The 27,505-nt window shown below is 43.1% G+C and overlaps 1 protein-coding gene across 1 annotated transcript in view; it reads right to left on the bottom strand.

Moving 5' to 3' along the window:
* Positions 1-27,505, bottom strand: part of dnah9 (dynein, axonemal, heavy chain 9) — a 586,329-nt gene that overhangs the window by 454,439 nt on the left and 104,385 nt on the right. Inside the window, exons 26-27 of the mRNA XM_072242702.1 lie at positions 12,132-12,292; positions 6,028-6,184 (exon numbers count right to left, since the gene is read on the bottom strand). Of these exons, the coding sequence (XP_072098803.1) occupies positions 6,028-6,184; positions 12,132-12,292 (318 nt within the window). The remainder of the gene's footprint in view (positions 1-6,027; positions 6,185-12,131; positions 12,293-27,505) is intronic.

Below are 27,505 nucleotides of genomic sequence, written 5' to 3'. Positions count from 1 at the left end.
TTGCCAATCTGATGTATATTTTAACCCTCATTAATGTGGCTTCCAAAATGTTTTTTTCATAATCCTGCTGCACCTGAGTATCATAAACCTGCACAGATCTTATCATCACAGGCGTTTGGAAACTATCCAGGTAACTTCAAAGTTCAAAAACTCAAAGTAAATTTATTATCAAAGTACATATATGTCACCTAGGGGTGTACTGAGTGTCTAGGGAGGAGTAGCACCTCTGGTGGGGGAGGCCTGCTGTGCCCTTTTCAGGGCAGTTCACCCACCTTTGGTCGCTACCTGGCGCTCAGCTCTCACCTGTGGCTCCAAGTAGCTGTAACACACACAGTGGCCACACCCCGGGAAACTGTCTCGGCAGACGGGCCAAACTAGGTGAGGGTAGCCAACAGGTCTTCGACCCTCAGTGAGGTAGGGGATCTGCCTATCCCGGCGTGTGAAGTCTGGCCCTGGCAGATTGAGCGGAGGAGACCAACTAATGGTCCAACAGTCAAGAAGGCAGGCCCAGCAGGAGTTGTGGAGCGCTAAGATCACGACAAGTTACTTAGACGTCCTGGTCATCCACTACAGCAGGAGAGGTCTCCAGCCGTAACGGTTGTCCGTGCCACTGGATCAAAGTCTCTTCTGCCAGGAGAGTGGGATTGCCCCTGTATAATGGCTGTTCCACTTAAAACAGCATCACACACAGGTTTCTGTTGTGCAATTCATCTCAGTCCAAACCCAACTCGTCAAGCCCTGCGGCAACGGGGCAGTGGCGAAGCAACAGGCGGAGATGACCCGGGCAGTTGAAGTCACAAACCTGCACGTAGGCGGCCTTTGGACCAGTGGTGGTTCGTCTCTGTACCTGGGGCAGCAGAGATGTCCGGCAGCATCCAAGGCGACTGGCAGCCCTTTTTAGGACAGCACTGCCTACCCTCACATGAGGGAGGGGGGTAGAAAAGGTACCCTAAACATTGCCTGCCCCACAACAACATCTGGCTAGCTAACCGCAGCTGGCGGATCATTTCCTTAGCGGTCAACATGCATCAAGAGAAACAAATCAAAGAAAACTCATCTTTGGAGGCTGGAACGTCCGCACTTTGCTGGACAGAGACACAGTGACAAGGCCTGAAAGACGAACAGCACTCACAGCGGCCGAACTTCGCCGTTATCGCCGCACTCAGTGAGACCAGGCTTGCAGACGAGGGGTCATTACAGGAAGCAGTGAGTGGATATACGTTCTTTTGGAAAGGGAAACCACAGACTGACGACAGGATCCACGGAGTAGGTTTTGCAATCAAAACTGCTCTGCTGAAGAACATCCCTACTCTACCCACTGGAATAAATGAATGTATCATGAAGTTCCGCTTTCCCCTCAGCAAGTCCCAGTATATCACCATTGTCAGTGACTGTGCACCAACCCTCGTGAGTCCAGACGAAGACAAGGAAAGTTTCTACGAGGACCTTGACCAGACTATTTGGACAACCCCCGCCAGCGACAAACTCGTCATCTTGGGCGACTTCAGTGCTAGGGTGGGGACAGGCAGCAACAACTGGGATGGAGTCCTTGGGAGACATAGGGTGGGAAAACTACACAGTAACGGCCTGCTGCTTCTGAGCAAGTGTACCGAGCACAACTTGTGCATCACTAACATGATGCTCAGACTTGCAAACAAGTAAAAAACAACCTGGATGCATCCCAGGTCCAAACACTGGCACCTACTCGACTATGTCAGAGTACGCCAGCGTGACCTTCAAGATGTCACCATTACCCGGGCCATGCGAGGTGCTGGGTGTTGGACAGATCACAGGCTGGTTCGGTCGGCCCTCAACCTGCACATAGCCCCTTTGCATTGTAGGCAACCAAAGACTGTCAGAGTGTCATTCAACATCGGCAGACTGCAATACCCAGGTCAGGTCCAACATTTTCAAGATGTACTTAATGAAAAACTCTCCGGCAATTCACCGCTTGTGGGAACCTGTTCTGAAAAGTGGACACAGTTCAAAGCTGTCATCATGCAGACTGCAACAACCATACTCGGACTGAAAACCTGAGTGCATCAAGACTGGTTTGATGAAAACCACGAGACCATCTCAGCAGCCCTTCAGGCCAAGGACAAGGCCTATGCAGACTGGCAGAATGACCTGTCATCTGTCTCAAAGAAAGACAAGTTTAAACACCTGCAGTCCAAAGTACCAGCAGAACTGCGAGAAATGCAGGACGAGTGGTGGCAGAGAAAGGCTGAGCAGGTGGAACACTATGCAGATGTGCATGGCACCAGACAGTTCTTCAGCACCATAAAGTCAGCTTGTGGTCCTTCTAAATCAGGAAGCTCCCCCTTGCTGTCATCTGATGGGTCAAGCCTGATCAAATTTCAGGAAGGACTGAAAAACTGCTGGGCTGAACAATTTTCCAACCTACACAATAGGCCGTCCACAGTTGATCCTGATGTCTTACCCCTCAGCAGCCAGTCCTGGATGACCTAGACCTGCCGCCCTCTACTGATGAGATCAAGAAAGCAATCTCGCAGATGAACTCAAATAAAGCAACAGGGCATGATGGCATTCCTGCCGAGATCTATAAAGCATTAGGCCCAAACACCTTACAGGCGCTCCAAGACATCCTGGAAGACACCTGGATCACAAAGATGCCGCCTGACGACTTCCACGATGCCCTATCATGGCTTTATACAAAAACAAGGAAAGCAAATCAGTCTGCGGAAACTACAGGGGTATCTCACTGCTGTCCATCGCAGGCAAGATTTTTGCTCGTATTCTCCTGAACAGACTTGTCACTGCCTTGGAAAGGAACCTCCCGGAGGTGCAGTGTGGTTTTTGGCCAGAACAGAGTACAGTAGACATGATATTTGCAGTGAGGCAAGTCCAGGAGAAGTGCATCGAGCAGAGCAAGCCTCTTTACTCTGTCTTCATTGACCTGACACAGGCATTTGACACTGTAAACAGGGAGACTCACTGGATCATCCTGAGAGGTTACAGATGCCCAAGGAAATTCGTGAAGATGATTCAGCTGCTGCACAACAGAATGACGGGACAGGTCCTTTGCAGTGGTGATACGTCAGCTGCATTTGCCATTTCCAATGGGGTGAAGCAGAGCTGTGTACTAGCCCCAGTCCTGTTCTTCACTTGCATGTTGTCACGTGCTGTCCAAGGTCTGAGGGAGGAAGTGTACATCAGGTACCGATTAGACGGCTCTCTCTTTGACCTTTGCCGCTTGAACGCACGGACAAAGTGCCTCCATACAGTCATTCAAGAAACCCTCTTTGCTGATAACTGTGCACTCCTGGTGCACAAAGGCAGTGATATGCAGTTGATGCCAAACAAGTTCTCAGACGCTGCTACATCCTTTGGCCTGACTATCAGCCTGAACAAGACTGAAGTACTTCACCAGCCCGTGCCAAACACCAACCCCATAGAACCAAAGATCACTGTTGACGACACCCAGCTGACAAATGTAAACAGCTACAAATACTTGGGAAGCATCATCTCGAGTGATGGGTCTTTGGACAAAGAAATTGACTCCAGGATCAGCAAGGCCAGCCAGGCTCTGGGGAGGCTGTGTACCAGAGTGCTCAATCAACACGACGTCTGCATCTCCACAAAGCTGTAAGTCTACAGAGCTGTGGTCATCCCTTCTCTCCTATATGGATGTGAGACGTGGACTCTGTACCGAAGACACATCAAACAACTGGAGAAATTTCACATGCGCGCCCTCCGCTCCATCCTTGGCATTCGTTGGCAAGACTGTGTCTCCAACCTGGAGGTCTTGGATCACGCGGAGTCCACCAGCATTGAGTCCCTGATCATCAGAGCCCAGATGCAGTGAGTGGGACACATCATCAGAATGGGCGACCACCGTATGTCGCGCCAGTTGCTCTATGGTGAACTGGAGACTGGAAAGAGACCTCAAGGTTGTCCACGCAAGCACTACAAAGTCGCTGTGAAGGAAACCCTACGCTACTGTGTCATCCAGTCAAGGGAACTAGAAGCTGCGGCTGCTGACAGAACCCACTGGTGAGCCCTGTGCTATGAAGCCTACACCAGTTTTGAAGACAGGCACTGCTAAAAACTGATGGAAAACCATGAGCGGCGTCACAGAACAGCAGCCACAATTATTACAACAACGGACTTCTAGTGTCCCCATTGTGTTAGAGTCTGCGCTTCCAGACTGACACTGCAGAGCCACCTTCACGTCCACAGATGAACTGCACAACACCGTGTCTTCTTCGAATCCGAAGGACTACTACATCAATACATCAGCTTGTACCACCCGGAGATTTGCTTTTATGTGGGCATACTCAACATTCTGTTCCATAATTAAATGACAACTGTAATAAAATCAATGAAGGACCACACCAACTGGGCCTTAAAACAGTGTCAACAAACTGCGCAAATGCAAAAAGAAATAAATAATAGTAATAAATTAATAAGCAATTAATATCGAGAACATGAGATAAAGAGTCCATGAATTTGAGCCCATAGGTTTTGGGAACATCTTAATCATGGGGTTAAGTGAAGTTGAGTGAAGTTATCCCCTTTGGGTGAAAGAGCTTGATGGTTGAAGGATAATAACTGTTACTGAACCTGATGGGGTGAGTCATGAGGCTTCTGTACCTTCTTCCTGATGGCAGCAGTGAGAAGAGTGCATGTCCTGAGTTACGGGGTCCCTGCTTTCTTGTGACAACATATCGTGCAGATGTGCTCAATGGTGGGAAGTGATGGACTGGGCCATATCCACTACTTCTTGTAGGACTTTCCATTCAAGGCTATTGGTATTCCGTACCAGCCTGTGATACAGCCATTCAAGATACTCTCCACTGAACATCGATAGAAGTTTGTCACAGTTTTGGATGCCACACCGTTTCTTTGCAAACTCCTAAAGCAGTAGAGGTGCTGCCGTACTTTCATCATAATTGTACTTATGTGCTGGGCCCAGGACTGGTCCACCAAAATGATAACGCCAAGGAATTTAAAGTTGCTGATCCTCTGATGAGGACTGGCTCATGGATCTCTGGTTTTCTCCTCCTGAAGTCGGTAGACAGTTCAGCTCCTTGGGTCTTGCTAACTTTAAGATGCTGTTGTTGTGGCACAACAGCTAGATTTTCAATTTCCCTCCTACATCTGATTTGTCACCACCTTTGATTCGGCCTATAACAGCAGTGTCGTCAGCAAACTCAAATATGGCATTGGAGCTCTGTCTAGCCTCACAGTGAAACAAGTGGAGCAGGTGGCTAAAGCACACAGCCTTGTGGTGTGCCTGTGCTGATGGAGATTGTGGAAAAGATGTTGTTGCCAATTCAAACCGACTGGGATCTGCAAGTGAGGAAATCGAAGATCCGATTGCATAAGGAGATGTTGAGGCCAAGGTCTTCAAATGTATTGATCAGGTTTAGAGACGATGATAGGATTCAATGCCGAGATGTAGTCAATAAAGAGCATCCTGATGTATGCTTTTTTGCTGTCCATCTGTTCCAGGCACCTGTTGCATCGGTAGGCAAACTGGACAGATCCTAGTTGCTTCTCAGGCAGAATTTCATATGTTTCAATACCAACTTCTCAAAGCACTTCATCACTGTGGATGTAAGTGCCAGTGGATTTATAAACCAAATTGTTACTTCAACAATTGAATATGATATAAAGATTACAAGCATACTGTATCATATTGATGTGATTTATATCTCAATGGTTACAATAATTGCTTAACATAACACAAGATTTGGTATTTATTCTGATAGGAACAGATTTTTAAATTTTCCACAAGGCCTAAGTGCAATATAAACCACGTTTTCAAGCCGAGAGAAGCAGATGCCAGTTCATGTGATTCAGAAGAGATGCCAATATCATCTTAACAATGACAAAGCTTTATTTCTTAAATTGATTAATTCAGTCTCGGTGTCTAAAGTTAACATGCAGCAATTTAATAAAATAGATGCAATAATAATAGCATGCTGGAAAGAAAATACCAATAAAAATAGATGAGATTAATAATGATGAAGAAAGTGTGGATCTTTATTGAAGAGGCCATACCTTATAATCCATCTGCTCAGAGCAGTTGAATACATAGACCATAATTCCTAGGGCTCGGCCTAAATCTTTAGTGGTTTCAGTCTTTCCTGTGCCAGCAGGTCCAGCAGGAGCTCCACTCATTGTTAGATGCAATGACTGAGTCAATGTGATGTAACATCTAAAATAAACCAATGAAATAAAAAAACATAAAGCATAAGCCAAAGACAGCAGAAGCAATCTTTTTTCATTATCAACACTATGTAATCAGATTGTGTTCAATCTCAAGGGCATAACTATGGCTAATATGAGTTAAAATTGCTGTTGGACCAAACTAAAAATTGTGTAATGAGTAATGAGAATTGCCTTAAACCTACATTAGTTTGGAAGCAAATATTTTCAGAATCTTTGGCACAGATTAATCTTTCTTCATAACATGAATTCCTCTCACTTACAATCAATGTAGTGAATTTCTTTCAACTACATTTACAAATATATTCTTCCTTAAGTGATAGATATACTTTATTGATCCCAAATGAAATTACAGTCTCACAGTGCATTACAAGGGCAAAGATATAAATATTAGAAGAGAAGTAGAAAGAATAAAAAAAAGTTACCTCAAACAGTCTAACAGGAGGAGGTCAACACTTCCCCATCTATAGATTGACTCATTGGCTGAGAGTGAGAATGACCTCATACAGTGCTTGCTGGAGCAGCAGAGTTGTCTTAATCTATTACTAAAAATGCCGCTCTGTTCAGCCCAGGTGGCATGCAGAGTGTAAGAAACATTGTCCAGAATTGCCAGGATTTTCCATAGGGTCCTTTATTCTACCACAGCCTCCAGTGTATCCAGTTTGACTCCTATAAAGTTGCATGCCATCTTGGTCAATGTCTCCCATCCACTACATCATGTACTGGGTGGGCACAGGAGTACATTCAGCCAGAGACTCATTCCACCGAGATGCAGCACAGAGCGTCATAGGAAGTCATTCCTGCCTGTGGCCATCAAACTTTACAACTCCTCCCTTGGAGGGTCAGACACCCTGAGCCAATAGGCTGGTCCTGGACTTATTTCCTGGCATAATTTACATATTACTATTTAACTATTTATGGTTCTATTACTATTTATTTATGGTGCAACTGTAACGAAAACTAATTTCCCCCGGGATCAATAAAGTATGACTATGACTATAACAGAGCCAGCCTTTCTAATCGGTTTATTGCACCTGTTGGCATCTTCCGTGTGAATGTCATTGCCCCTGCAGACAACCGCATAGAAGATTGCACTGGCAACAGATGGGTAGAACATGTGTAGGAGAGGCCCACATACTCCAAAGGACCTTAGTTTCCTCAGGAAGTAGAGGCAAACCTCGCCCTTCTTGTACACACCCTCTGTGTTGGTGCTCCACCCAAGTCTGCCATCCAGGTGCACCCCCAGGTACTTGCAGATCCTCGCCATCAATAGTAATAGAGAGCAGTGCAGGCTTAGTCTTCCAAAAGACCAACACCGTCCCCTTTGTCTTACTGATGTCGAGCTGCAGATGATTCAGGTTGCACCTTTTAACAAAGTCCTCCACCAGGGCCCAGTATTTATCCTCTCATCCTCCCTTTATACACCCAACTATTGCTGAGTTATCTGAGAACTTCTGCAGATGACAAGACTCAGTGTTGTATTTAAAGTCTGAGGTATACATGGCAAGCAGGAAGGGAGCCAATACAGTCCCCTGTGGGGCCCAGTACTGCTTATAACCAGGTCTGACACACAGCTCTGAAGCTGCACATACTGTGGTCTGCCAGTCAGTTAGCCATTATCCAGGTTACAATGGAAGTGCAAATCTGCATTGAATGGAGCTTTCCCTCCGGGCAATGAGGGCTGTATGGTATTGAAGGCACTTGAGAAATCAAAAAGCATCATCCTCACAGTGTTACTAATTCTGATAATGATATCAGATCTACCTGTTGCACTCCATATGTGGATTAACTGAACTCTTGTACAGTTGTCTAAAAACTTCCTGACATTAGTGTTTCTTCTCTCTTGCAAAGAAGCCAACTTCCTGTTTCCCTTCCTAACTGCTTGGCCACCCTTCACATTAGCTTTCTGTGTGGGTCCTTACCCAAAAACACAGAGATGCATTGCCATCTTATTTAAAAATAATATGCTGTGTATCTATTCTACTCGTAAAGTGAATAATCTCGTATTACTCCACATTACACTATATCAGCCGTAGCTTTCTCCGCTTACTTTACCTGCTCAAAGCTGGGAGTCTGCAAATTATATTTTCAGATCAAAAAGAAGTCTTAATGATTCTACTCATGTATATTTCTTTTTAATTGCTTAACTAATTCTCTGTAACATTAACAAAAAGCAAATGCAGAAAATAAAAATTTTGCAAAGTTAAATCTTTCTGCGTAGGCAAAAAGGTCAACAAATTTTTCATGACGTGCTAGTAACACCAAACCCTGGATTTGCTCTAATCAAGTAGTTTAGATACTGTCTACCATCTGCTGATGACTAGACTGCACTATAAATATTCTAGCTGAACATCTATTCCTGTTATTTATGTACAGTTGTTATATTTAGCGAATGGATCGTGATAATTAAGCAAAATTGTATTGCATTTGTTTGATGGAAATCATCATCTCATATCTCATGAAACTGGTTACCAGTGATATATTTGCCTTGGAGTTCCAAACTTCCTGTTATTTATGGCAGTTGGGGAAGGTAAACATTCTAATCAGAAACAGATTTAATATCAGCAGCATATGTTAAATTTATTAACATAACAACAGCAGTACAGTGCAATAGATAATAATATAGAAAAAAATTAAGTCAATTACAGATATATAGTGCAAAAACAGAAATAATAAAAGTGAGGTAGTGTTCATGGGTTCAATGTCCATTTAGGAATCCGTTGACAGAGGGGAAGAAACTGTTCCTGAATCACTGAGCGCGTGCCTCTAGGCTTTGTACCTCCTTCTTGATGGTAACAATCAGAAGAGGGCATGACCTGGCTGATAGGGTCCTTACAGACGGACGCCATATTTCTGAGACATCACTCCTTGAAGGTGTCTTGGATACTCTGGAGGCTAGTACCCAAGATGGAGCTGACTAATTTTACAACTTTCTGTAGCCTCTTTCCATCCTGTGCAGCAGCCTCCCATAGACAGTGATGCATCCTGCCAGAATGCTCTCCGTGGTACACCTGTTGAAGTTTTTAAGTGTCTTAGTTGACAAACCAAATCTCCTCAAAATCCTAATGAAGTACAGCCGCGATCTTGCTTTCTTTATAGCTGCATCAATACATTGGGACCAGGTTAGATCTTCAGAGAAATGACACCTAGGAATTGCTCACACTCTCCACTTTTGAAGTCCACAATCAGCTCTTTGGTCTTGCTGACTCTGAGTGCAATGCTGTTGCTGCAATACCTCTCAACAAGCTGGCATATCTCTCTCCTGTACTCCCTCTTGATTCCATCTCAGGTTCCGCCAACAATGGTTGTATCATCAGAAAATTTATAAATGGCCTTTTGAGCTATGCCAAGCCACAGTCCACATTTCATGGAACTTTTCTTCTTTCACAGTCATAAGAGTCTTAGAGAATGGAAATTGGGTCATTTGGCTCACATGGTCCATGCCCACCAAGACTCCCATCTCAGCCTGTCCCAATTTGCCTGGGTTTGCCCCGTATCCTTCTAAACCTTACCAGTCCATGTGTATATCCGAGTGTCTTTTGAATGTTGTTAATGCACCTGCTCAACCACTTCCTCCAGCAGCTCTTTCCATAAACTGATCACTCTCAGATTCCCATTAAATCTCTCCCCCCACCCTTAAACCTATGTCCTCTAGTTCTCAATTCCCCAGCCTTGGGATATAGACAGCATATAGATTCTATCTCTGCACCTTATGCTTTTATAAACCTCCACAAATCCACTCCATTCCCCAACCTCTCTTCATAACTCAGTCCCTTGAGTCCCAGCAATGTCCTTATTTACAGTCCTTCCAGCTTACTGACATCTTTTCTATATCAGGGTGAGGAAAACTTATCATATCTCCCAGCATGTGTCAACCCGACCTTTCAAACATGAATTCTTGCTTGAGACATAATAGTGCGGCATTCAGTGAGATTATCTTCTGGATGTAGTACTGAGGCAAACAAAAAGTTATTGTGCTGCGTTTGCTCTGCACTGAGTTTATCTGTGCCAACTATTGCATAAAGGAAAAACAAAAACCCTGCAAATGTTTTTGATGATCTTCTTACAACCATTAATTGGAAGGTACACTTCAGATATTGTTCTTGATTTCACCAGTGGTGTTATTTATCTATCTACTGAGATACAGCACAGAAAAGGCTCCTCAGGCCCTTCGAGCTGCACCATCCAGCAATCCCCCAATTTAATCCTAGCCTCATCACAGGACAATTTACATTAACCTACCAACTGGTATGCTTTTGGATTACAGGAGGAAACCAGAGCACCCAAGAGGAAACCTACAGGGCCACAGGGACAACGTATAAACTTCTTACAGTCAGTGGCAGGATAAGTAGGGTACAGTCTGTTGCACAGCCTGTAAGGTAGTAACTTATTCAACCATGAACAGTATGGGCTTTTGACTACAAATTTCAGGTCACCAAATCAAAAAATGTCACATAAACTTTATATTAAATGAAAAAGGAAATGTTTAACTTTTAAGAATCCATTCTGATTTCAAATTCAAAATAGAACCTGTGCCTAATTCTCACACAGAAATACTGGATACACGCCTGGAACCAAAATAAGATCAAGTATGTAAATAATTCTATTTGTACATGGGATAAGCTTTAAGTGATGCTGTGTAACACAGTGAAGGGATAAATCATAACTTAGAACAAGGTAACTCTACAGTTAAATGGGATTCAAAACACATTTAGCATCATTTTATTGAGTTATCGAAGTCATAATCTATTCCACTGCACAGACAAAACTAACAAGTTGACATTATGTTAATTCATTGCTAGCCTGATAAATAAGTAGCTATAAGGCAAGGAGACTAGAATCAGCACCTCCTGTGGAATATTGCTCAAAATGTCAGGTGCACAGAAAGGTGTCTAAAACTATAAGAAAAATAGTCACACCAATGTAATTAAGTTACACTTCAATGTAAGATAATTGAGTAGCAATTAAGCAGATCTTCCTTTACCAAGTGTTTTATATTGTGGTATCCCAATAGGGAAGCTGAAGAATTAAATGTTCTATTACTTGCAGGCTTCCAAGTTTTCAAACGAGAGTAATGCATGAAGAAACCTTTCAGGTTCTGTTCAAAGGCATGCAAAATACCTACACTGAAATACTTCAAAGTTGATTTGCTGCCTTTCAAAGAGAAAGAATACAAAATCTTCACTAAGGTTGCCGCTGCAGTTTCTGAGCTGCTGAAGTAATAATTTGGGAGCAATTAAGCAGAGTAGTCTAAGCTCTCGTTATGAGTCTTTGATCTCCTTTATGTTTCACGGACAATTTGTGAAGTCTTGCTGCAAGTCCCCTCGTGGCTCGACAAAAAGTATTATGCAAAGCTCAAGTCATGACATTATCCAATTCTCTCTCTGATTGATTTTGGCAGAGGGGTATTGAAGAGTTAGCATTTAGGAACATTTAGGTGCTGTTCCAGAGAAGTGCGATCAAGGAAGAAACTGGTTGATCAATAGTGCGGAAGAACAATCTGCTGGAGATGAAGCACAAACGGTCTTTAGGATGGCTATGGAACTGGATAAGGTACTTCACTTCCCTTCAACTCAAAACCCAAGGAGGAATTTATTTAAATCTAATTCTTTACAGTCAATTAGGTTTGATGTAAGTGTACAGTAGCTCTGCCAAACACTGCAAGCCCAGCAGAGATTGTAGATAGAGCAGTCCAATTTTAAAATGTGGTTAGGTCCCTTTTACGTTTACCCACAGCGCCTAACAGCTAATTCTGACAAACTCCTGGACACATGTTCTTCATTCTATGGCAAATGAAGCATTATTATCAAGAATGTAGAAAGTCATGGGTGATGTATTAGATTTGCCACTTACAAATTTGGTAAGCTATGTAACTGTTCAACATCCAAGACAAGAAAATTTCATCAAATTGAAATACTCCGTAAGTGTTTGCATACCTGTCTGTCAGTGGTGTAATTACCAGTCGAGGAGTGTTGCCCAAATATTCATAGGAATACAAAAATTGGGCATCACAAATGTTGGCGAAACAGTGTTTCTTTTCATCATCCCAGCGATGCCGAAGTTGAGAGAGCCAGACAAAAGCTTGAGAGTTTTCAACCTGTGAAATGAAGCATGCACTATTAATTAACCACAAAATATGCACTGAAATACAAAGAAATACCTTCAGTTTAAAAGCACATAATGCTATTACAGTGCCAGAGACCTGAGTTCAATTCCACTGAAGTCTGTAATGAGTTGTATATTCTCCCTATGACCACAAGAGTTTCCTTGACTGCTCCAATTTCCTTCTACGTTCCAAAGACATGGGATAGCAGATTAATTGGTCGCATGGGGTGTAGGCTCGCTGGGCTAGAAGGGTCTGTTATTATGCTGTATCTCTAAAATAAGTATGCTTTTATGACAAAACTAGTGACCAGAATATCAGCAAATAAGTTTTTCAAGCACGATACCTCCCAGCTTAATGTTAGAAGAGTCACATATAAAAAAATTTTCAAGTGAAATGCCAAAGGAGTAGACTATCCGATGCCCTCTGGAAAGGTGAAATGTTTAAACAGGTGTCTAATAATAACTTTACACAAAATATACAAGATATATAGCAGAAGAGCTGTGTAGCCCATCACCACATAACAGCATTTATATACCATTTGAGTCATTTCCCAGCTTTCCTCATCTATATCCCTCTGTTACCCATTTCCTCTTGTGCTTGTCCAATCTGCCCTGATATACATCTATACCACCATTCATTTCAGCCACACCCTGAGGTAGTGTGCTCTAGACCAATAAATTTCCCACAGTTCCCTAATATGAGGGGTGATTGATAAGTTTGTGGCTTAAGGTAGAAGGAGTCAATTTTAGAAAACCTAGCACATTTATTTTTCCTACATTTACACACTTAGTCCAGTGGTCATGGAGCATACGGATCCCTCCTTTGTAGAAGTCGGCGTCTTGGACCTCCAGAAGTGGTCCACAGCAGGGGTGATTGATACGTTCGTGGCCTAAAATAGAAGGAAATGAGTTATTAACTTCAAACTTCCTGCACTTTCACTCAGAGTTGAACTACACGTGCATGTAACGAGAGCTCTATAACTCATCTCCTTCTACCTAAGGCCACAAACTTATCAATCACCCCTGCTGTCGACCACCAAGATGCTCTTGTTACATGCACGTGCAGTTCAACTCTTTGAGTGATAATGCAGTAAGTTTGAAGTTAATAACTCATCTCCTTCTACCTTAGGCCACAAACTTATCAAACACCCCTGCTGTGGACCACTTCTACAAAGAAGGGATCCGTATGCTCCACAATCGCTCGACTAAGTAGGAGGGGACTATGTTGAAAAATAAATGTGCTAGGTTTTCTAAAATTGGCTCCTTCTACCTTAAAGCACAAACTTATCAATCATCCCTCGTAGATTTCTTCAGTTTTATACTTATGGCATCTAGTCATGTTCTTCTATCAGTGGAAACATCCCAATTCATAGTCATAGTCATACTTTATTGATCCCGGGGGAAATTGGTTTTCGTTACAGTTGCACCATAAATAATTAAATAGTAATAAAACCATAAATAGTTAAATAGTAATATGCAAATTATGCCAGGAAATAAGTCCAGGACCAGCCTATTGGCTCAGGGTGTCTGACCCTCCAAGGGAGGAGTTGTAAAGTTTGATGGCCACAGGCAGGAATGACTTCCTATGACGCTCTGTGTTGCATCTCGGTGGAATGAGTCTTTGGCTGAATGTACTCCTGTGCCCATTCTGTACATTATGTAGCGGATGGGAGACATTGTCCAAGATGGCATGCAACTTGGACAGCATCATCTTTTCAGACACCACCATCAGAGAGTCCAGATCCATCCCCACAACATCACTGGCCTTACGAATGAGTTTGTTGATTCTGTTGATGTCTGCTACCCTCAGCCTGCTGCCCCAGCACACAACAGCAAACATGATCGCACTGGCCACCACAGACTCTAGAACATCCTCAGCATCGTCCGGCAGAGGTTAAAGGACTTCCATAACAATCTAAGGCTTCCATAACTTTAAATGCCTCCAAGTCACTCCTCAGATTTTTTGATGTGAGACCCAGGTTTGTTCATCTTTTACAGATCCATGTACTTCTGTTTTACTGGTAAAGCCCTTTAACTCCTCTGCAGCCTCCTTTGTCCTATTCATGATAGAGTGATGACAACAATATGCAGTCTAATCAAAGCAACATTTGAGACAAATAAAGCTAATTTTTTTTTAACTTTTCAATGCTATCTCTCTCAAATCAAACTGCAAGACTTTGTCTACTTGTGCTCAATGACCTTGCTAACATGTGGCACAACTTCTGCTGACTGACGAATAGGCCACTCTAGCTCCACCTAATGGTGTAATTGTCCATCCTGTATGTCTTTCTTCAGATTGGAAGACACCACTGGATATTAAGGTCACTAAGTACTATAAATCCACCCCACTATCGCGTTGTGGGATAGCAAATGAGCTTTGCAGCATGGGCTTATCTACGTATCATGTCTTCTGTTACAGCCACTCAGCAAGATCACCTGTGTCTGAGAGTAAATCAGCATGAGGTGGAGGACTGCCCCATGCTCATCCTGTTGCTAATGTGACTCCAGGGTACTACCCCTGAGGCAGCTGTACAGCTAGAGGGTTTCATCTCTTTTTAGGTTGCCAGAATTCCCACAACCTCCGGCAAGACCCGTGGTGGAGGTGCACACAGAAACCGGTGCTTGAATGCTTCAGTAGTGACGACCCACTGTTCACCTCTGGTAGAGTTTTTAAATAGTGAACTAACGGCCCTTCTATTTACCAAGGGAGCTCACTGCCACTGAGATTGTGCTGAAAACACACCTTCACCACCCCACCCCCACCATGCTAATGCTGGGGAAATGCGGCTTGAGCTCCACAGTACCATTACTGACCTCAAAGCCACACACCCAGTGCAGGGTTTCTCGACCAGGGTTCCATGAGAGATCATGATTTTAAAAAATAAATATCGTATTTGGACTTCACGTGATGCTGGCACTCGCATTTGTTGGGCAGTGACCAAGCAGCTCCATTAGCAATCTCATCAGAGGTCTCTCAGCCCACTATGGCAGTGCGCAGTAGGACTCAGTGTGTCTGGTTGAGTCCATTCTCAGTTTTTGACGGGAAATATGGGAGGCCATTGATAACTGAAGAGCACTGTATTGCTGTGTGAAACTTTACTTTGATTAGACTGCCTATTGTTGTCATCACTTTATTATGAAGAGGACAAAGGAGGCTACGGAAGCCTTTAAGGATTTTACCAACAATACAGCAGTACGTGTATCTGTAAAAGTTGAACAAACCTGAGCCTTACTTATCAAGAAATCTGAGGAATAACTTAAGAGTTGTTTAAAGTTATGGAAGGCTTTGGTTGAATTGGAATTTTGCATATTATTCAATGTTAATGTGACAGTCATAGATAGCCCTGAACATGCCCCAAACAGTAGGCTGATGAGGAGCATGAAGTATATTTTCTGCGCATTGAATGGACTTGCCCAAGTTGGGCTGTGAAATCAGCTTCTCCCTCTCAAATTACCTTCCCCAACTTTTTTACCCTTCTGTGCCGCCGACTGACTTATGGGAGCGAACAAACTCTACTAGTATAGAGTGAGGAAGGATATCAGAAAGTTTCAAGTCATACTGAAAACTACCTGGAAGAATGGCAGAACGAAGTTGAACAGTATTTTTCCTCCCTTTCAACACAAATGTATGACTGGGTGAGGGATCCTTTCTCTGAATCTTCTGCTCAGCCTGAGAATTTAACTTTGATAGAAAAGATAGAACTTTTTGAGCTGCAGTCTGATCATGCACTAGAGATTTACTGACCAGCCCCAGACAAGTTCTGGATTTCTGTGAAAGAAGAGTATCCTGCCATTCATAGGAAAGCAATGAATATTTTCTTGCAGTTTTCAACTTCTTGCATGTGTGAGCAAGTTTTTTCTTGTTTAATATGCATCAAGAGGAAGGATAGAAATACTCATGTCAATTGAAGGTGAAATCTGTGTGTGCTTATCTCAAATTCGACCCTGAATTGAGTATTTGTGCAGCAAAAAACAAGCACAGGTTTCACATGCTAGGCCTATATTTGAGCCTGATGATGTCACTTAGTAAGAAAATGATTTTTCGAAGTCTTGTATAAAATTTTATATTAGGCTATACTTTTATTTATATTGCTTTGGCTTATGGTTTTCAGTAACTTTACGATTCAACATTGTCAATAAATTTTCATGGTGTAAATAGCATTAATTAAACCCAATTTACGACCTTTATTTAAATTAAATCTATCAAGCCTACCTTTAGAAAAATTAAATCCCACTTCAGCTTAAACTAGTTATTTAATAGAAATTTATTATGTTTGCCTTTATTGAGCTTTCAAAATTTATGAAACGGAAATAAAGAGATTAATTTCAAGAAAGGTATGCTAAGCTTAACTACCTGTTTTTTCCCAAGAAAGGTTGGCTAAAAGTTCATTCTCTACTCAAAACAGCATTGACAATTGTCTTGGATTATTATATCTACAACACTGATCACGTTAATGTACCGTGAGCTGTAGATATAAAAATCTTTAACGCATGGGTTCCCTGAGACCTGAAAATTATTTCAAGGGTTCCACCAGCGCAAAAACATTAAGAAAGGCTGCCCTAACTGCCTTTTTTAAATTCTTGTTGGTGACTTAAACCATGCTAACTTCAAATCAGTCCTGTCTAAATTCTATCAGTATGTTGACTTTGCTACCAGAGACAAAAATCACATTAGACCTGGTTTATACCAGTATCACTGGTGAACATGAAGCTGCTCCGCAACCTCAGATACTCTGACTGCTTATCTCTTACAGACCATAGATTAAATGAATCAAACCAATTCAAAGCGAGTTAATAGCCTAGCCAGAAGGGCAACCTCAGAATTGCAGGACTGCTTTAAAAGCACAGCTTGTGGCATGCTCAGGGCTGCCTAAGACCATCAAATTAACATCGAAGAATATGCAAGATCTGTGACTGGCTATGTAGAGAATTGCATTGAAGGTGTCACAGTTATGAAACAAATCTATGTAAGGGTAAATCAGAAGCCATGGCTGACAGCAGAGATCCGGGCATGGCTGAGAGTTCAGGACGCTGCCTTCAGATTGGTGGATAAGACAGCCCTCAAGTCAGCAAGAGCTGTGCTAACAGGAAGGCAAAACAGGATTATGCACAGAGAATATACTGCCACTTATGTCACACCAGAAACACAAGGTGCACGTGGACCATAACAGATTACAAGTCCACCCTGCACGTCCATAACAGTGATGCATCTCTTCCTGATAGATTGAATGTCTCTTAAGCATGGTTTAATGCACATAATGACGGGCCGGCGATAAAGACTCCTTTGAACTGGTATGAGCCTGAGGAGCAGGGGTACTGTCTGGCTGCAGCTGATGGATTAGTAAGATTGCGGATAATACCCAGACTGATGGAGTTGTGGATAGTGTGGAAGACTGGCAAAGAATACAGCACGATACATGCCAGTTGCCGATATGGACAGAGAAATGGCAGACAGAATTTAGCCCAGATAAATATGAAGTGCTGCACCTTCATAGGCAAATGCAAGGAGACAGTACACTGTTAAGGGCAAGATCCTTAACAGTGTTGCTGAGCAGAGAGATCTTGGGATCCAAGTTCATTGATCATTAAAATTGGCTACACAGGTCAATAAGGTGGTTAAGGAGGTTTACGGAATTCTTGTTTTTATTAATCGAGGCATTGAGTTCAAAAGTCAAGAGGTTATGTTGGAACTTCATAGAACTCTGATTAAGCCACATCTGGACTATCGCATACATTACTGGTTGCCCCACCATAGGAAGAAGGTTGAGGCTTTAGAGGGGGTGCAGAAGAGGTTTACCAGGACATTGTCTGGTTTAGAGGGCATGTGCTATCATGAGAGGCTGGATAAACCTGTGTTGCTTTCTCTGGAGCGAAGGAGGCCAGGGGAGATCTGATAGAGGTTTATAAGATTATGAAAGGCATAGATAAAGTAGACAGGGCGTATCTGTTTCCCAAGGTATAAATGTCTCATACCAGAGGGTATGCATTGAAGGTGAGGGGGGTAGGTTCAAAGGGGATGTGAGGATTATGTTTTTTGACTCAGAGAGTGGTGGATGCCTGGTGTAGTGATAGTGGCAAATACATTAGAGTCTTTTAAGAGACATTTAGATAGGCACATGAATGTGAGGAGGATGGAGGAATAATGACATTGTGTAGGTAGGAGGGATTAGTGTTTTTGGTTTGCTCTTTAGCTGGTCTGTTCCTGTGCTGTACTGTTCTGTAATGTGAGGAAGACCCCTGCCAGGGTCAACCCACATAAAGCCGCAGGGCCCGATAACATACCGGGGCAGATGCTGAGCGACTGCACAGTCCAGTTAACAGAGGTTCTAACAGACATCTTCAACATCTCTTCAGAGAAGTCCACTGTCCCCGCAGACTTCAAGGCATCCACTACTATCCTGGTGCCCAAGAGGGAGACAGTAACCTGCCTTAATGTCTACCGTCCACTGGCAATGACCTCCATAACAAAGTGCTTTAAATGGCTGTTTATGGATCGCATTAACTTCATTAGGCCCCTTCCAGTTTGTTTATCTCACAACTCAGCCCACTGATGATGCCCTAACCTCTGCACTCCACTTCGTCCTGTCCCATCTGGAAAATGGTGCCTCATAAGCCAGGATGTTGTTCATCGACTTCAGATCACTGTTTAATGTGATTATGCTTCAAAATCTTAAATGCCTTAAATGCCTAAAATGCATGCAGCATAAGGAATAAAGTGGATGATCTTGTTGTACAGCTACAGATTGGCAGGTATGATATTGTGGCCATCACTGAGACGTGGCTAAAGGATGCATGTCTCTGGGAGCTGAACGTCCAAGGATACACGGTGTATCGGAAGGATAGGACGGTAGGCAGAGGGGGAGGCGTGGCTTTATTGGTAAGAAATGATATTAAATCATTAGAAAGAGGTGATAGAGGATCGGAAGGTGCAGAATCTTTATGGGTTGAGCTAAGAAATCGCAGGGGTAAAAGGACCCTGATGGCAGTTATTTATAGGCCTCCAAACAGCTGCAGGGATGTGGACTACAAATTACTACAGGAATTAGAAAAGGCTTGTCAGAAGGGCAGTATTATGATAATTGTGGGGGATTTTAACATGCGAGTGGATTGGAAAAATTAGGTCGGCACTGGATCTCAAGAGAGAGAATTTGTAGAATGTATGCGAGATGGCTTTTTAGAACAGCTTGTTGTTGAGCCCGCTAGGGGATCGGCTGTACTGGATTGGGTGTTGTGTAATGAACCGGAGGTGATTAGAGAGATTGAGGTGAAGGACCCTTAGGAGGCAGTGATCATAACATGATTGAGTTCACTGTGAAATTTGAAAAAGAGAAGCCAAAATCTGATGTGTCGGTGTTTTAGTGGAGTAAAGGAAATTACAGTGGCATGAGAGAGGAACTGGCCAAAGTTGACTGGAAAGGGACACTGGCGGGAAAGACGGCAGAACAGCAGTGGCTGGAGTTTATGCAAGAAGTGAGGAAGGTGCAAGACAGGTATATTCCAAAAAAGAAGAAATTTTCGAATGGAAAAAGGATGCAACCGTGGTTGAAAAGAGAAGTTAGAGCAAAGGAGAGGGCATACAAGGAAGTAAAAATTAGTGGGAAGACAGAGGATTGGGAAATTTTTAAAACCTTACAAAAGGAAACTAAAAAGGTCATTAAGAGGGAAAAGATTAACTATGAAAGGAAGCTAGCAAATAATATCAAAGAGGATACTAAAAGCTTTTTCAAGTATATAAAGAGTAAAAGACTGGTGACAGTAGATATAGGACCGATAGAAAATGATACTGGAGAAATTGTAATGGGAGATGAGGAGATGGCAGAGGAACTGAATGAGTATTTTGCATCAGTCTTCACTGAGGAAAACAGCAGGATACCGGACACTCAAGGGTGGCAGCGAAGAGAAGTGTGCGCAGTCACAATTACGACAGAGAAAGTACTCAGGAAGCTGAATAGTCTGAAGGTAGATAAATCTCCCGGACCAGATGGAATGCACCTGCATGTTCTGAAGGAAGTAGCTGTGGAGATTGCGGAGGCATTAGCGATGATCTTTCAAAAGTCGATAGATTCTGGCATGGTTCTGGAGGACTAGAAGATTGCAAATGTCACTCCGCTATTTAAGAAGGGGGCAAGGAAGCAAAAAGGAAGTTATAGACCTGTTAGCTTGACATCGGTGATTGGGAAGTTGTTGGAGTCGATTGACAAGGATGAGGTTACAGAGTACCTGGAGGCATATGACAAGATAGGCAGAACTCAGCATGGATTCCTTAAAGGAAAATCCTGCCTGACAAACCTATTACAATTTTTTGAGGAAATTACAAGTAGGCTAGACAAGGGAGATGCAGTGGATGTTGTATATTTAGATTTTCAGAAGGCCTTTGACAAGGTGCCACACATGAGGCTATTTAACAAGATAAGAGCCCATGGAATTACGGGAAAGTTACGTACGTCGATAGAGCGTTGGCTGATTGGCAGGAAACAGAGAGTGGGAATAAAGGGATCCTATTCTGGTTGGCTGCTGGTTACCAGTGGTGTTCCACAGGGGTCCATGTTGGGGCTGCTTCTTTTTACATTGTACATCAACGATTTGGATTATGGAATAGATGGCTTTGTGGCTAAGTGTGCTGACGATACGAACATAGGTGGAGGGGCCGGTAGTGCCGAGGAAACGGAGAGTCTGCAGAGAGACTTGGATAGATTGGAAGGAAGGGCAAAGAAGTGGCAAATGAAATACAATGTTGGAAAGTGTATGGTTATGCACTTTGGCAGAAGAAATAAATGGCAGACTATTATTTAAATGGGGAAAGAATTCAAAGTTCCAAGATGCAATGGGACTTGGGAGTCATCGTACAGGATACCCTTAAAGTTAACCTCCAGGCTGAGTCGGTAGTGAAGAAGGCGAATGCAATGTTGGCATTCATTTCTAGAGGAATAGAGTATAGGAGCAGGGATGTGATGTTGAGGCTCTATAAGGCGCTGGTGAGACCTCACTTGGAGTACTGTGGGCAGTTTTGGTCTCTTTATTTAAGAAAGGATGTGCTGACATTGGAGAGGGTACAGAGAAGATTCACTAGAATGATTCCCGGAATGAGAGGGTTAACATATGAGGAACGTTTGGCCGCTCTTGGACTGTATTCCTTGGAGTTTAGAAGAATGAGGGGAGACCTCATAGAAACATTTCAAATGTCAAAAGGCATGGACAGAGTGGATGTGGCAAAGTTGTTTCCCACGAGGGGGGAGCCTAGTACGAGAGGGCATGACTTCAGGATTGAAGGGTGCCCATTCAGAACAGAAATGCGAAGAAATTCTTTTAGTCAGACGGTGGTGAATCTATAGAATTTGTTGCCACGGGCAGCAGTGGAGGCCAAGTCATTGGGTGTATTTAAGGCAGAGATTGATAGGTATCTGAGTAGCCAGGGCATCAAAGGTTATGGTGAGAAGGCGGGGGAGTGGGACTAAATAGGAGAATGGATCATCTCATGATAAAATGGCGGAGCAGACTCGATGGGCCGAATGGCTGACTTCTGTTCCTTTGTCTTATGGTCTAAAATCTGGTAGGTAAACTTCCCTCAACACCTCTCTCTGTAATTGGATCTTGGACTTCTTGACCGAAAGGCCACAGTCAGTCCATATTGACAGAAACATCTCCAGCTCCATCACACTGAATGCCGACACCCCTCAGGGCTGCATGCTCAGCCCGCTGTTGGTCACACTGCTGATGCATGACTGCACTGCTAGATCCAGATTAATTTAAATCATCAAGTTTCCTGATGACACAACAATGGTGACACAACAACGGTTGGTCTCTGTTGTGTATGTGGCCTGTTTACACAACTATGCTAATAATAAAAACCCTGGAGACAGGAACTAAGTTTCATGGTTCTTTACTGGTAGAGTCTGAACTTGACACACACATACAGATCAATACGCGCCTAATAGCACATGCAACAATGTGTTACTAAAACATAAAGTAGTCCCTTATTATAACGTAGGCTATACGGTGCACTCCTCCCCTTTTATTTTAATAGTGTATCAACTTTTTTTTTACTGGGGCACTATAAACATATAACAATTACAGCACAGAAACAGGCCATCTCGGCCCTTCTAGTCCGTGCTGAACTCTTACTCTCACCTAGTCCCAATGACCTGCACTCAGCCCATAAATCTCCATTCCTTTCCTGTTCATATAACTGTCCAATTTAACTTTAAATGACAACTTCGAACCTGCCTCAACCACTTCTGCCAGAAGCTCATTCCACATAGCTACCACTCTCTGAGTAAAGTAGTTCCCCCTCATGTTACCCCTAAACTTTTGCCCTTTAACTCTCAACTGATGTCCTCTTGTTTGAATCTCCCCCACTCTCTATGGAAAAAGCCTTTCCATGTCAACTCTATCTATCCCCCTCATATTTTTAAATACCTTTTATCAAGTCCCCCCTCAACCTTCTACCTTTCAAAGAATAAAGACCCAACTTGTTCAACCTTTCTCTGTAACTTAGGTGATGAAACCCAGGTAACATTCTAGTAAATCTTCTCTGTACTCTCTCTATTGTGTTGATATCTTTCCCATAATTCGATGACCTGAACTGTACACAATACTCCAAATTTGGCTTCACTAATGCCTTGTACAATTTCAACATTACATCCCAACTCCTATACTCAATGCTCTGATTTATAAAGGCCAGCATACCGAAAGCTTTCTTCATCACCCTATCCACATGAGATTCCACCTTGAGGGAACTATGCACCATTATTCCTAGATCCCTCTGTTCTACTGCATTCTTCAATGCCCTACCATTTACCATGCATGTCCTATTTTGATTAGTCCTACCAAAATGTAACACCTCACATTTATCAGCATTAAACTCCATCTGCCATCTTTCAGCCCACTCTTCTAACTGGCCTAAATCTCTCTGCAAGCTTTGAAAACCTACTTCATGATCTACAACACCACTTATCTTAGTATCATCTGCATACTTACTCATCCAATTTACCACCCCATCATCTAGATCATTAATGTATATGACAAATAACATTGGACCCAGTACAGATCCCTGAGGCACACCACTAGTCATCGGCCTCCAATCTGACAAACAGTTATCCACCACTACTCTCTGGCGTCTCCTATCCACCCACTGCTGAATCCATATTAATACCTAACGATTGAACCTTCCTAACCAACCTTCCATGTGGGACCTTGTCAAAGGCCTTACTGAAGTCTATATAGACAACATGCACCACTTTACCCTCGTCAACTTTCCTAGTAACCTCTTCAAAAAAATTCAATAAGATTTGTCAAACTTGACCTTCCACACACAAATCCGTGTTGACTGTTCCTAATCAGACTCTGTCTATCCAGATAATTATATATACTATCTCTAGGAATACTTTCCATCAATTTACCCACCACTAATGTCAAACTCACAGGCTGATAATTGCTAGGTTTACTCTTAGAACCCTTTTTAAATAATGGAACAACATGAGCAATATGCCAATCTTCCGGCACCATTCCCATTTCTAATGACATTTGAAATATTTCTGTCAGAGCCCCTGCTATTTCCACACTAACTTCCCTCAAGGTCCTAGAGAATATTCTGTCAGGACCCGGAGACTTATCCACTTTTATATTCCTTAAAAGCTCCAGTACTTCCTCTTCTTTAATCATCATAGTTTCCATAACTTCCCTACCTGTTTCCCTTATCTTACGCAATTCAAAATCCTTCTCCTTAGTGAATACCGAAGAAAAGAAATTGTTCAGAATCTCCCCCATCTCTTTCGGCTCCACGCATAGCTATCCATTCTGTTCTCTAAGGGACCAATTTTATCCCTCACTATCCTTTTGTTATTAATATAATGGTAGAAACCCTTGGAATTTATTTTCACCTTACTTGCCAAAGCAACCTCATATCTTCTTTTAGCTTTTCTAATTTCTTTCTTACTATTCTTTTTACATTCTTTGTATTCCTCGAGCACCTCATTTACTCCATGCTGCCTATGTTTATTGTAGGTACCTCTCTTTTTCCGAACCAAGTTTCCAATATCCCTTGAAAACCATGGCTCTCTCAAACTTTTAATCTTTCCTTTCAACCTAACAGGAACATAAAGATTCTGTACTCTCAAAATTTTACCTCTAAATGACCTCTATTTCTCTAATACATTCTTCCCATAAAACAAATTTTCCCAATCCACTCCTAAATCCTTTCGCATCTCCTCAAAGTTAGCCTTTTTCCAATCAAAAATCTCAACCCTGGGTCCAGACCTACCCTTATCCATAATTATATTAAAACTAATAGCATTGTGACCACTGGACCCAAAGTGCTCAACACAAACCTCCGTGACCTGATCTACCTCATTCCCTAACAGGAGATCCAACACTGCCCCTTCTCTAGTTGGTACCTTTATGTATTGCTGCAAAAAACTATCCTGCACACATATTACAAACTCCAAACCATCCAGCCCTTTTACAGTATGGGCTTCCCAGTCTATGTGTGGAAAGTTAAAATCTCCCACAATCACAACCTTGTGCTTACTACAAATATCTGCTATCTCCTTACAAATTTGCTCCTCCAATTCTTGCTCCCCATTTGCTGGTCTATAATACACCCTCGTAAGTGTTACTACACCTTTCCCATTCCTCAATTCCACCCAAATAGCCTACCTAGATGAGCCCTCTAATCTATCCTGCCAGAGCACCACTGTAATATTTTCTCTGACAAGCAATGCAACACCTCCCCCTCTTGTCCCTCTGATTCTATCACACCTGAAGCAATTAAATCCAGGAATATTTAGTTTCCAATCACACCCCTCCTGTAACCATGTTTCACTAATAGTTACCACATCATACTTCCAGATATCAACCCATGCTTTAAGCTCATCCACCTTTCTTATAATGTTCCTCGCATTAAAATAAGTGCATTTAAGAAATTTTCCACCTCTTACTCTCTGTTTATCTCTAACGGTGCAAACAACTTTACTATTTTCTTTTTCTTCCTTCTTCCCTACATCTGTTCCTACACGCTGGTTCCCCTCTCCCCCTCATCTAGTTTAAATCCACCACAGCCTCTCTAGCAAACCCACCTGCAAGAATATTTGTCCCCCTCTAGTTCAGATGTAAACCATCCCGCTGGAACAGGTCCCACCCTCCTTGGAAAACTGCCCAATTATCTGTAAAGGTGAAGCCCTCCCTCCTGCACCATGACTTCAGCCACTTGTTGATTTGCGCTATCTGACTATTTCTAAACCCGCCTGCACGTGGTACTGGTAGCAATCTTGAGATTGTTATCCTGGAGGTCCTGTCCTTTAACTTGACGCCTAACTCCCTAAACTCACCTTTCGGGACCTCCTCACTCTTTCTACCCACGTCACCCTTATATGGAGCACGACATCCAGCTGCTCACCCTCCCTCTTGAGAATACCGAGATATCGCGGACCTTGGCACTAGGGAGGCAACAGATCATCTGGGATTCTCGATTTCTTCCACAGAACTTCTTATCTGTTCCCCTAACTATCAAATCCCCTATAACTACTGCTCTCCTCTTTTCCCTCCTTCCCTTCTGAGTTGAGGGTCCCGTCTCTGTGCCAGAGACGCAACCACTGCAACTTGTCCCTGGTAGGTCGTCCCCATCAACAGTATCCAAAACGATGTACTTATTATTGGTGGGAACGGCCACAAGCGTGCTCTGCCCATTCTGTCTATTCCCCTTCCCTCTCCTGACAGTCACCCAGCTACCTGTCTCCTGACTCTTAGGGGTGACTATCTCCCTGTAACTCCGGTGTATTTCTGCCTCTGCCTCCCGAATGATCTGAAGTTCATCCAGCTCCAGTTCCCTAACTGGGTTTGTCAGGAGCTGCAGCTGGATGCAACTTTCGCAGGTGCAGTCATCAGGGACGATTGTGCTCGCCCTGACTTCTCACATCCTGCAAGCGGAGCACTCAACTGCCCTAACTGCTGCCTCCATTACCTGCTCCTAAGGTAATTAGATTAATTAAAGGCCTTACCTTACTTGGAGTGAAGCTCTTCCTCAGTCTCTGCTCACCGACGCCTCAGTAGCCAAAGCCTTCCTACTCTGTCTCCCTCTACTCCGTCGCCCGCTCTGTTAATCATCTTTCTTTTAAATACTCCCGCTGCTTCACGGCCCAACTTACACGCGCTTGCGCAGTCGTGCCCCGTTCAACTGCCAAAGAAAATGACCGACTTCCACAAACTGCTCTCTTTTAAATACTCCCGCTGCCTCACGGTCCGACTTACACGCGCTTGCGCAGTCATGCCCCATTCAAGTGCCAAAGAAAATGACTATGCTAAACAAATATGTTTACCCTTAACATACAAACGCCTACCATTTGTTTACAAATTATAACAAAGTAACTTAATAATATCAAATTATAACAAGCCTTTTTTTTTTACTTTTGGTCTAAGACCCATTTAGAACTCAAGTCTCTGGGGAGGTCTTCTCTGCCTCTCCAGGTAACATCTGTCCTGAAAAGTTTGCTTTGGGGAATGAGTCTCCACAGGTACATCAGGTGGGTCCTCAGCACTGATGACAGGCTTATCTGTAGTTGAGGCTGATGTGTTTGCTTCTATGTCAGGGGGGTCTGGGCAAGGTGTTGTTGTGTTTTTCACCTGAGCATCCAGGATTTGGTCCACATGACATCTCCATACGTTCTCTCCCACCTCCACTGTATACATCAGAGGCCCATCTATAGCGGAAATTGTACCCAGCTGCCACTTTTCAGTCGGGTAATCCCGTGCAAGAACTGACTGTCCCACACTGAAGCTCCGTGTTGACTTAGCATTCAAGTGTTTCAACTGTCTGTTCTCCACATCATGCCATACATCTGGTTTGAGAAGATCCATATGGGACCTCAGGTTCCTGTTTGGAAACATCATTGCTGGAGTCTGATTAGTGGTTGCATGTACTGCATTACGATAGGCAAGGAGGAAGCAGTCTATCTTGTGTTGTAGTGGTCGATTTTCGCTGTCCATTGCCTTGATGGCTTTCTTGAATGGCTGCACAAATCTTTCTGCCAAGCCATTTGTGGATGGATGGTTAGGGGCAGATGTAAAATGCCTGATTCCATTGTTCTTCACAAAACTTTGGAATTCTTCAGGGACGAATTGTTGTCCATTGTCTGTGCAGATTTGTTCTGGTATGCCATTCCTGGTGAACATGGCCCTCAGAACTGCAATGGTCTTTTCCAATGTGGTTGTC

The sequence above is a fragment of the Mobula birostris genome, chromosome 24 (assembly GCF_030028105.1).
Source record: "Mobula birostris isolate sMobBir1 chromosome 24, sMobBir1.hap1, whole genome shotgun sequence".
In the NCBI taxonomy this organism is placed as follows: Eukaryota; Metazoa; Chordata; class Chondrichthyes; order Myliobatiformes; family Myliobatidae; genus Mobula; species Mobula birostris.
The sequence above is the reverse complement of the archived record's forward strand: the minus strand, read 5'-3'. Positions and strand labels throughout refer to the sequence as shown.